This window comes from Carassius auratus, chromosome 10, assembly GCF_003368295.1.
Source record: "Carassius auratus strain Wakin chromosome 10, ASM336829v1, whole genome shotgun sequence".
NCBI classification, from domain to species: domain Eukaryota; kingdom Metazoa; phylum Chordata; class Actinopteri; order Cypriniformes; family Cyprinidae; genus Carassius; species Carassius auratus.
Genome location: NC_039252.1, coordinates 3,128,629 through 3,140,918, shown reverse-complemented (window position 1 = coordinate 3,140,918; position 12,290 = coordinate 3,128,629). Strand labels below are relative to the sequence as shown.

The 12,290-nt window shown below is 38.6% G+C and overlaps 1 protein-coding gene across 6 annotated transcripts in view; it reads left to right on the top strand.

Annotated features, from left to right (window-relative positions):
* The window catches only part of LOC113109573 (A-kinase anchor protein 2-like), a 97,684-nt gene that overhangs the window by 70,028 nt on the left and 15,366 nt on the right, over positions 1-12,290 (top strand). Inside the window, exon 1 of one of the 6 annotated variants that reach the window (XM_026273222.1) lies at positions 6,931-7,172. The exons of the other annotated variants lie outside the window; for them this stretch is intronic. Within the exon in view, the coding sequence (XP_026129007.1) occupies positions 7,164-7,172 (9 nt within the window). The 5' untranslated portion in view covers positions 6,931-7,163. Of the gene's footprint in view, positions 1-6,930; positions 7,173-12,290 lie in introns of those variants that run through there. 6 annotated transcript variants of the gene reach the window in all.

Here is a 12,290-nt window from a genome sequence, read left to right as displayed (position 1 = left end):
AGGGGGCAATCTGACTCCCACTGCTAGTCAACAGGTAGAGCAGAGTAGACTCGAGTATCAGTCACGCTTAATGACAGTGTAAGATGATTTACGGTTAGCCGTTTCAGAAAACCAACCACAAATTATCTTTTTTTTTTTCTCAGAAACACGCTCAGCAATCAAACTGAATCAAGTAAACTGGTTATATATTTATGTTGCCGTATAATTACGCACACTATGCAGGGGCGGTTCTAAACCATTTTTAGGTGGGTTTCAGTCCCCGATCTATCACCTTAGCTCCCAAAAACTATCTTAACGATCAGGCCAGTGCTGCTTCCTAAAGAAAGTTTTTCATTCGTGTTTTAAGTCTTGTCAGTTTGAACACTAAAGTAATTTTAAGCCCAAGACATCTCAGTGCAGTACTCATGTGCTGTGATAATGCATTTTTTATGGCGTTGATTTACTGACAAATGTCGGGTGCGCATTATTGTAGCGCGAAAGCACATTAATGCAATGTGCGAGCGCAAATCTCTACACTCATGTGCGGATTTTCTTTGCTCTCGCACAAAACCGGACGTGCGAGGCATGGAAATGGCAAAAACTGCATAAACCTAAATACAAACAAAAAAAGAGATGTAGTAAAACAAAGTAGCTACATTAACCAGTTTATGTTAAAACAAAAATACAAAAATATAAAAAAAATCAAGGAAAGGCCCTGCACAAATCTGTTTTGAGACTACTTTTTAAAAGTTTATCATAACCTTTGACGATGTTTAATTCAGGTGCGAAAATAATTAATATCTATGGCGCATGAGCACAGAAAGATCTGAACGTGCACAGGACACAGGAGAGACACGTTTTAGGTGCGCGCAATTTCTCCGGGCGAGAGCAGTGTATATCTGAGCGTGCACCCCTGGTTTGAGCGAGAGCAAAGGAAATTTGCGCATGAGCGGAGAGATTCGTGCTCGAGCATTGTATTAATGTACTTTCACGCTACAATAACGCACTCTTGACATTTGTCAGTGACAACTGGTTGTCTCTTACAAGTATCCTTGTAAGCACAGTCGGTTGTTTTGTGTGAACATAAAAGTAAAGATAATATCAAATTGATGTGAACGGATCAGTGCATTTCTAAACGAAAAAAAAAATTTTTTAGCTGCTTTATTAGCTTTAATGGATATTTGCATTTATGATAATGTTAATAAAGTAATTAGGTGTGAATATGGTGTGGGGGGCGCGAGTGAAATTAGACAAACTTGGGGGGGCGCATGTCCTAAAAGGTTGAAAAACCTGCCATAGACTGCCAAGTAAATAACAGTGTTACGGTCCGGAAAAGTATGAACGATATCGTCAGAATACTACATCTGCCATAAGTGGTTCAATCTGAATTTTATGAAGCGATAAGAATACTTTTTGTGCGCAAAGAAAACAAAAATAACAACCTTATTCAACAATTTGAACAATCTGTACACTGTTTGCGTTCAGCTCATTTTCTCTAAAATGTCGCTACAGTGATGCGGACAGACACAGAGGAGACGAATTGTCAAATAAAGTCATTATTTTTGTTTTCTTCTCATACAAAAAGTGTTCTCGTTGCTTCATAACGTTACGGTTGAAGCACTGATGGCAGATGGACTATTCTGATGATATCTTTCACATTTATCTGGACCTTGACCGTGTAAGTTACTTGGCAGTCAATGGGACAGTCACAAGCCTCCCAGTTTTCATCCAAGATATCTTAAATTGTGTTCTGAAGAAGAACAAATCTTTTACGGGTTTGGAACGACATGGGGGTAAGTGACTGATGACTGAATTTTCATTTTGAAGTGGAGTATCCCTTTACGACAGGTTTTGTGGTCCAGGGTCACATATTATTTTGTCACATTATTACCTCCTAAATATGATTTAGTATTTTATAATTTTTTTACTTTTGTCAATTTCAGCTTTGTATATTATAAATATGACGTTTACTTTTTCGCATTTTATATCTTAGAATCATATTATTTTGACTTCTAATGTCATATTTTCAACTTTTTATATCATCAATATTACTTGGTAGGTCATAATTACAACTTTTATGTCATTATTATTATTTTTATGTCATAATTAAAAGAAATTGGCTTCCATAGAACACTTTTTCAATAAGGTAGCTTGACTGCAGCTATATTAGCAAATTATTTGAAGCTTAAAGCATGACACAAAATACCGAAAACAGCACACAGAACTCTGCATTATTATTATTCTTGATCCACAATGACACACGGACTGTGGGAGGAAGGAGCTCTCTAACAGAGGATGACACACCCCAGACCACTGCTACCAACATCCTCCATTAAAACACACTTCCGTTTCAGCCATTCCTTACAGACACCTTCCAACTCTAAAGAAGGAGAAATGAACAAAAACCCCCACCACAACCTGTTACTGTTTTGAGCAATATCACACATACTCCTTTGAGTAATATTTTAATATATTTCCCAAGAAATTATGAAATGGTAGAGCATTGCGTTAGCAGTGCAAGGTTGTGGGTTTGATTCCCAGGGAACGCACGTTAGGTAAAAAAAAAAACTAACCTAAATGCACTGTAAGTCACTTTGGATAAATCATCAATTTAATTTAATTTAAGATAGCTATGTGAAGTGGTTAAATACATACTGCAAAACAGTAAAAACTCTTTATTATTGATATGACTGTTGTTTCTGGGTTCAGATGAAGGTTTTACTGCAGTCTTTGTCTATCTCTGAAGAGAACCAAGCATGTGATGTTATTATTAGCACAACGTCTCCTTTGCAGCCTTGTATGACTGAGTGGCATTCAATTCTCACAGCAATCTTGCCTGAATCTCTTTTGCTCTTATCTGTATTTCTATTGTAGTCCCATTTTTAAAGGCCCTTGTTGGCACAAGGACATTATAGTGTTACTACAGCGAAATCTCACCAGGATTTCGTCAGGGACGTACTGTGCTAACTTCTATTTTGAGATTTCAGTGAAAACAATAACTATAGAGATCTATTTAATCATTTACCCATAAATTCACAATGTGTACTACACGACCTGATAAGACATACAAATAGTACTTGCTAGCTTTTGTGAGTAAATTCCTGAAACGAGCACAACAGGGCTGATTAGAAACTGAGAAAGTGAACACAAATCACATTGTAATTATTTTGTTTATGGGATGGTTTGGTTGCTGTGAATTGTGTGAGTCTGGCTTAGGATTATTGGTAAAGGGCCTATAGAGTAATGACTCAGTTTGGTACCTGCGCTCTTCTCCCTGCTTTCCAGTGCTCACTTGTGTATTTGTGATAAGAAAAATACTTGAAATGTGCCATATTTGCTCATAGGTAGTACATGAGCCAATAACCTGAGCCATAAATGTCATGTGACTGATTATAATAAGAGCTGCAAGAGACCTGGGAGTGTAAAATACTTCAGTTAGTTTACCTGATTACCATAATTAATATTAATTGCAAGGATTTGTACTTTACTCACACGCAATTGTAATACTTAGGATCTTACTGTCACGATCATGGACCTTCTGTTTCTATTGTGTTTCCTTATTTTGGACATGTCCCGTTCCTCGTTTTGTTCATTGATTTAACCCCACATGTTTTCCATTCCCCTGATTACTGTCCATGTGTTTAAATACCCGGTCTGTTTAGTTCCTCCTGGTCCGCGATTGATGTTAATAATGCTATTTCTCCTGATGTGGTGTCCTGAAGTTCTGATGGTTGAAGATTTGTGTTGGATTTACCCTTTTCTCCCGTAATAATTAAAATACTATTTTGATTAACATCCTCCTCGTTCGTTTGATTACCAAGCGAGCAGACATTTGTAACAGAATCGCGGACCCAAACAGTGAGTTTAGCGGCAATTTTAGTTCTTTTTGCTTTTGCTTTCTCCCTCTCCCGGAATGGCTATCCCGGCAGTCCGACACCTGTGCCTGGAGCAACTCGACCGTTCGCTGGAGAACCACACCAGGGACTTTATCAATCTGGCATGCCTTACCAACTTCCCAGACTGCTCGCTCTTTTTATTACACCGGCCTGAGCGAGCGGAGTAACACACGCCTGCCAGCGAACGGTCACAGAGAGGATTTTGCTGCCTTCGTGGAGTGGGAGCTGGTGAATAACGGATCCCCGTTCACCGTCGGCCCCGCTGAGGAGGATATCTCCAGCCCCACTCCCAAACCAGAGACCAGCCAGCCATCATCCCGCTGCACAGAGAAACTCCCTGAGCCCAACGCAGATGGAGAGCTCAACACGACGGAGCCGATCGTCGCCAAAGTGCCTGAGCCACTAGCAGGGTCTGACCAGGTGTGTTAGCCGACAACACCGTGCGTCGTGGAATTGCTAGTGAGCATCGAGGGCATGGAGGAGAGCCCTGCCCACACTCCTACAACTGAGAGTGAGCTGAAACTGGTTTCTGAAAATTATGTAGAGGGATAAATGGACATTTTTCAAATGGACCTTATAGACTGGTTCAGTGAGGTATTACCCAAGTCCCCTGTGTCTTCGCTGGTTCTGTCCAGCCCTGATCCTCCTGTGTTCCCTGTGTTCCTCCCTCTCCCACTTCCTCCTAGACCAGTCAGTTCCTCTGCTCCATTCCTGCTGTTTCCGTCCAGTCCTGAATCTCCTGTTTCCCTGCTGGTTCTGTCCTACCCTGATCCTCCTGTGTTTCCTCCCAGTCTCTTTCTCGCACCTCCTCCTAGACCAGCCAGTTCCTCAACCTCATCTCTGTTGGTGCCAGTCAGTCCCGCAGCTTACCCAGCCTCCGAGCCCTAGACTCCACTTCGGTCCTTCGACCCAGTGGCTCCGCCTTGGCTCTTAGCTCCCTCGTCTCCGCCGTGGCCCGGCATCTCACCAGCTCCACCGGGTTTCCTCATCCCTCGGGCTCCACCTTGGTCAGTCATCGACCATCTGCCACCTCCGGACTCCATTCCTCTGGTTTCGCCTCGTCACTCCATCCCTCCAGCTCTGTCAGGCTCCTCCTTCCCTCATGTTCCGCCTCCATCCTCAGTCAATCCGGCTCCGCAGCGGTCTTCCAGGGGCCCGGCTGCGCCTTGCTTGCTTGAACCTTCTGCTCCTCCTTGGCCCTCCAAATCCTCTGCTTCACCCTGGCTGTCTGTCTGCTTGGCTCCAACCTGTCAGTCTCTCCCGGTCAGTCAACCCCCTGGTGTTGTCGGCTCCTCTTCTACAATGGCTCCTCCTCCCGTCGACTCCACCAAGGGTCAGCATCCTGGCTGGTCTCTGGATGACCATCTGGCTTCTCTTACTCCGGGCTCCTCCCATCCTCTCCACCCTGGTTCCATGCTCCATGCTTCCTCTCCATTGCCTGTCCCTTGCCTGCCCCACGCCCGCCTCCAGAACCCCCACCTTCCCTCTGCTGGAATATCTCTTTCAGTGCGAGGACACACCGTTCCGGGAGGGGGTGAACTGTCAAGATCGTGGACTTTCTGTTTCTATTGTATCCTTATTTTGGTCATGTCCCGTTCCTCGTTTTGTTTATTGATTGATCCCCACATGTTTTCCATTCCCCTGATTACTTTCCTGGCGTTTAAATACCCTGTCTGTTTAGTTCCTCCTGGTCCGCAATTGATGTTAATAATGTTACTTCTCCTGATGTGATGTTCTGATGTATAAAGATTTGTGTTGGATTTACCCTTTTCTCCCGTGATAATTAAAATACTCTTTTGATTTACATCCTCGTTCATTTGATTTCCATGCCAGCAGACATTTGTAACACTTACTTAAATGCATTTTTCTGAATAAAAGACCTTTCCTGTTCTAAGGTTTATTGGTCAGGCCATTATTATCCAGTCACATTTCACGTTATTTAGCTAAGCAATGTCTAATGATATGGGAATATATAATGACAATGCAGCAAAAGTTATCTGTGTTAAACATTACATTTGTGTTAAATTAACATTGTATAAAAAACATAACAAAAATTTACATTACAAAAATTTAAAATGAACATTAAATTCATTGTAAATGCATGTGTGTTTATAAAATGTTTCAATGTTTTAATTTTTTTTTTTTAAGAAAATTTGTACTTTTTAAGCATTTGTTTCTATTGAAACTTGTTTGTCATGTTTTATTTTTTTTATTAATTGTAATTACATTTGTAATCGCACCTTTGTAATTCTGTAGAAATTTTGTACATTTAAAATATATTAACTTTAAATGTTGAAATATTGAATAACACAACAGTTAAAATGATACTCTGATATATACTTAACTTGTGCTTTATGTTAGCCGACACATCAAAATAAGTGTGCTTTATTTAAAGGACTTTAAAGGAATCTTTAATTTTATATTAAAAAGTGCACTTTTTTAAAAGTTTACTTAAGTGTGTTTAGACGCATTGTCGTGAAAACGAGTTTAAATTTTAAACACAGTGTGCTAAGAAACATAGCTATGAAATTTTCAATATAAATTCATTAAAAATATCAATTTGTGCAGTACGTTCAAATTCTTGCAATATCGGGTTTGGAAACACTTGAATGCAGCCTGCCTTAAAGTATTTCAATTTGTTATATTTTAAACAAATGTTTATATTAATTTTGTAATATATTAAACTATAGAAATAAAGCTTTAGAAATAGCATATTTCCAATAGCATGTTTTTGCTGTGACGTGGTAAAATTCTATCTTTATCAACTTCCAAAACTTGTTAACTTATCTAATATGAGTAAGAGAATCCAGTCAGGGAGTCATTTTTGAGTCAGCGGTGAATAATGTTCCACCCAGAAGACAGATGTCCACCCAGCCATACTGCGTCTTTTCTTGTAAGGTGTAAGCCATACTAGAGGAATCTGGAGACTCCCTCGGTCCAGGTCAGTGAAGGGCGTTTGGAGGGCGGCTCTGACAGAGCGCTTCTCTATGTGAGTACAGGAAGAGACCACACCCCTAACTCTTAAACCACACATGCGGGACACACACACACACACACACACACATGAGGAAAGGGGCGGGGGTGGAAGCAGTGGCCAGGAAAAGCCCTCCGTTGTGTTGTCCTGGGCAGGGTTTCACTGGGTTTCCTCAAAGGCTTATAGTTTGAGGTGTTGGAGGACTCAGCTTTGACAACGGGACACTCAGGACTTCTAGTCTGTACTGAGGTTTCTTTTTCATGTAAAGGATCTGTGATTTGGTGGCAGAAATCCGTTTACAAATTTGGAAAAGTATGAAAAAGGTAAGAAAAAACTCTTTGCAATAGGGGTTTAGACATATGGGCCTAAATATATAGAAAGTGTAGTTTCAGATTCGAGTCTGAGAAAAGTGATTGCACATTCATAGCTCAGGAGATTCAGTTGTGTTTCATTTGTGTATCAGCTGCATGAGATGTTTCGACTGGAATCCCTCAGGAAAAAGAACTTAACTGTTGACGTACAGTGAGAGTTTATACTCTTAAAAATAAAGGTTTTTATTGGCATTTAAGGTTTCACGAAGAACCTTTAACATCCATGGAACTTTTCTGTTCCACAAAGGATTCTTTATAATGTAGAAAGGTTCTTGAGATTTTTTTTAAAGTTCTTCACACTGAGACAAAGATGGGGTTTTAAGAACCATTCACTGAAAGGGTCTTTGGGGAACCAACAATTTAGGAACCTTTATTTTTTAGAACGTAGACACTCTTAAAAATAAAGGTGATTATATGCACTGCCATAGAAGAACCATGTTTGATTCCACAAAGAACCATTCAGTCAAAAGAACCATCTCTTTCTTACCTTTTTATAATCTGAAGAATCTTCGTTTGCCACAAAGAACCTTTTGTGAAACAGAAAGGTTCTTTAGATGTTAGTTAAAGGTTCTTTATGGAACCATTTAGACCATTTATATATATATATATATACAGTGGGGCTCGAAAGTTTGGGCACCCCTTGCAGAATCTGTGAAAATATGAGTATTTTTCAAAAAATAAGAGAGATCATACTAAATGCATGTTATATTTTATTTAGTACTGTCCTGAGTAAGATATTGTACATAAAAGATATTAACATTTAGTCCACAAGACAAAAAAAAAATGCTGAAATTATTAAAATAACCCCACTCAAAAGTTTGGGAACCCTTGGTTCTTAGCACTGTGTTCTGTTACCTGATGATCCTCGACTGTCTTTCTGTTTTGTGATGGTTGTGCATGAGTCCCTTGTTTGTTCTGAACAGTTAAACTGAGCAGCGTTCTTCAGAAAAATCTTTAAGATCCTGCAGATTCTTCAGTTTTCCAGCATCTTTGCATATTTGAACACTTTCCAGCAGTGACTTTATGATTTTGAGATGCATCTTTTCACACTGAGGACATTTGAGGGACTCAAACACAACTATTAAAAAAGATTCAAGCATTCACTGATGCTCCAGAAGCAAACAAGATGCATTAAGAGCTGGGGGGTGAAAACTTAAGTGCCCAAATACTTTCAGGGGGCCACTCTTTTGAAAGAGAAAGTAGGGCCAAATGTAGCAAACCGGTTCAGATGTGTTAATTACATCTGTCTGTCTGATTAACTGCTTCCAGATGCTGCGAGGGCAACAACACGCTGAGTGTCACATAAATAGAGACACAGATAGACTAGTTTCAGTAAATGTAAAATGACAAATATGACACACTTTGTCTTTAAGCACATAAAGTTATATAAATATACAAGGAGTTTATCTCCATGCATATCGGTCTTTTGCAGGTTTATATACACACACACACACATGGTTAAGTTAGGTTGAGGCAGGGCTGAGTATCCTTCATCACTTCTGTTAGACTGCAGGAGTCTGGAAGACAGCTGAACTATGCTGGGAATGTCAGAGGGGGTTTGTGTGTGTGTGTGTGTGTGTGTGTGTGTGTGTGTGTGTGTGTGTGTGTGTGTGTGTGTGTGTGTGTGTGTCAGCCTCAGCAGATATATATGAGATCGGCTTATGGTTATTAAATAGAAAAAAAATGAAGAATTAAGAGGGTAATTCTGACAGGTTGCTCTTTCAAAACTTCTTTAACGTACTAGCTTTGGCTTGCATATTTCATCTAAGATTACTTAAGAAATACATTTTCACAAATAGTGAGCATTAAATGGATGTGAATCTCAAGGGTTAGATAAGAAAGACAACAGGTTTTAGTGAAATTCACTATAGACTTACTATGAGCTCTGAGGTTTGTTGGTATACAGTATGCTTCTCTAGAGATGTGATTTAATAAAACAAAGACTTAAAGAACTACACTATCCATAATCCTGAACAGAGCTTCAGCAATCAGACGAGTCGCTATTACCAATGAGACAAAAAAAGCTTTGTCATTTGATTTGGTCACTCAAACACTGGCTATATCTGTAATACCTAAATATTTAGCAATAAATGTTAAGTATACTGATTTTGCATATTCAGTTAGTCATATAGTTAAGTCAGTATTTTTGCTTCATGTGGTTAGTTAATTTTTAAAAAAATTCGAGCACTTTAGTTGAACACTTGTAGAACGAAAGTTTCAATGCTGTAGTTCATGTCTAACTCTTTTCTGAAGATAAGCATTGATGATTACTGTTTTTTTTTTTTACTTAATTATGATGAGCAATGTTTGAGCTCATATTAAAATTACATACAGTCTTTTGACAAATCTGAGCATTGTTTGGGACACTATTGAGAACTTATGAAATTGCAATTTTTTTTTCTCATAAGAAAAACCTGAGATAGACTTAAATGGATATTTCAAAAATGAAAGCTTTGTCTGTCAATGTTTAATACGTTGTTCCAAACCTGTATGTGTTTCTGTCCTCTGTTATATGCCTTATAAATGAACTTATAATAAATCAGTTGATAAGCCAGGTCGTTTGAGGTAACAAAACAGTTTCTCCAGACAGTGTGCCAATCAATCACTGGAATATTTGAATAGTCATGATTCATAACATCCATTTTTCTGTTGTCTTTTTATTTATGAGCTGTATGAATTGCTCTGTCAATGATTTGTAAAACCGTTCTTACATAAAAAGTAGTGGATTGAATTAACCATTTTACAAATAATTTGAGTTAGTGCGGTGCTCTATTCAAAATGATAAACATTCACTCTCTGTCTGTAAATCTGTCCTAGTCTGTTTTTCACAGCCTCGGGGAAGTTCACATGACTTCCTAATGTCATTATTTGGTAAGAGTTTGGGCTGAAAGCTTGTGAACACACCCGGAGGCGAAGGGTGGTCTGTGCGACTGAAGAAAGGGGTCTTATTGAACTCATGCCACATTAAAGACATCATGTGCCTGCTACTCATACACACTGCAGTTTGAGATAAGAAGGACATTATTAACACTAGTTTGATATGAATTAATTCTTTAGATTCGCTTTTACAAGCTTGGGCATAAAATGTTTTTCCCGTTTAGAGCAATCCATTCTTTTGAGAATATGTAACTGTTTTATAGTTGGTGATTTTGTAAGAATCGTTCAATTGTTAGAATAAAAATATACAATGATGTAATACAGGTTTTGTTCCGCCCAGTGTTTAAACAGAAATAGGTTTACTTTATGTGGCAATGAACACACCGTCACCTGAAATAGCACTTGGCTTTGAGTTGAAACAAATTCCTCTTTTCTAGGCTGTCCAGTAAAAATAACATCTCTATGCTTCATTTCCCACTAGTTTATTATGCTTTTCCATTTATGGCAGGTTATATTACTGCTTTTCTAAACAGGTCTCTGACTAGCCTTTTCAGGAACGCCAAATTTCAAACAACAGCAAACAAGTGAAATTGCTCAGGCATGCATGCTCACCTCTAAAACATTAATGCTGAGCAAAGAAACCAAATTCCTGCCATGGCCTCTGTTTACTAGAGAATATAGTGGTTCGGTTCAGTAATACTGCACTTTAGACAGGTCTAACAAGCAATAACTCTCTCACATTGTTAGTATCTTGTATTGATACTGTGATTTTGTATGTTAAAGGTTTGCTAAAACTTTTCTGGAGTGCTGTTCATGTAGGTTTGGCACCCTGTGTTTTCCAAACTTGGAACCAATATCAGCAAAGGAATTTCATGCAGCTGGAACAGCAGACCAGCATAACAAATTTGTGGCCAAGATTAAACATGAAAGCATAAAATAAAAACTCATGTGGACTAATAACAGTCAACAACAATGTTAACAAGATTGTCATTCCACAATAATCTCAGCATTATTTCAGTTCATACCAATTGATGAACCTAAACCTGGGACACTGAAAATGATGTCACATTGTGTAAGACTCTGTCAGAGTTTTTAATTTAAAAAGATCTGTCCCATCTGGTGAATGAGCAGCAATGAAAGCAAAGCTCGGCGTAATAAGTGGTATTTTCCCCTGAGGAGACCATGCAGTGCTTCATTCTGCAAATGCATCTCAGCCATCTCCCACAGGGTTACCAGACCACTTAAAGGTTTCAGTACCAGATCCACGGAGGACAAGAACCTCTGCAATTAGTGCTCTGTAAATAAAGAGAGTCATAGTCTAGACATCTGTGTTTTTCTTTTAGTACATAATTAGGGCCAATTACACACTTACACACATTAGACATGGACATGGAGGGGGATATTGAAAACTAAGGCGTGCAAAACCTTCTCTTTTCTCTATTTCTTTTAGTGATTTCTTCAATTCAACTTGTGAACCAATTACGTTTCTCATAAACTTGCTTATGATGTTCCTGTAACTTAACCCTTAGAGCAGTGCAAGGTCATTGGTTTAAAACTTAGGAGATCAGTTGTAGCTTGCTTTGGATGAATATCTCTGCCAAGAACATAAATGTAAATCCTTCCAGCAAATAGAAGAAATCATAACTGAAAATATATATGTACTTTATGTTCTATTGCAGGTAAAGGGGATTTTCCAAAAGGATAAGTACAAATTCCAATACTATTTTGGTTCATGTTTTCTTCTAATTCAAAACTTTTGCAACTCCATTATACCATTGTAGACCTCTGAAGAGACCTTAAATTATTAATACTCAGGATCAAATAGCACAGGTCAGAGTTCAACAAACCCATTATCTTGCACATTTTATCACAGATAACCTATATTATGCATGATGGTCACAAGCAGTATTTCCTTTGAGACGTTGTTTTGTTCTATGATGTTCATACAACTGGCAGTGTAGAAACTAATATAATTGGGACATTTCATCATTTTAAGTACAGTACTATGCAAAAAAAAAAAAAAAAAAAGCAAAGCAAGTACTTGGTTTGGGACAGGGATCTACCCATTCACATATTTTGTCATTGCATCATCTTACACTATTGTAAATTATGCCTTTTTGCATGCATAAACAAATTGTACATCATTATGTTGTTCTGCAATTTCATTCATATCAACAGCAAGAGTTCACAAGA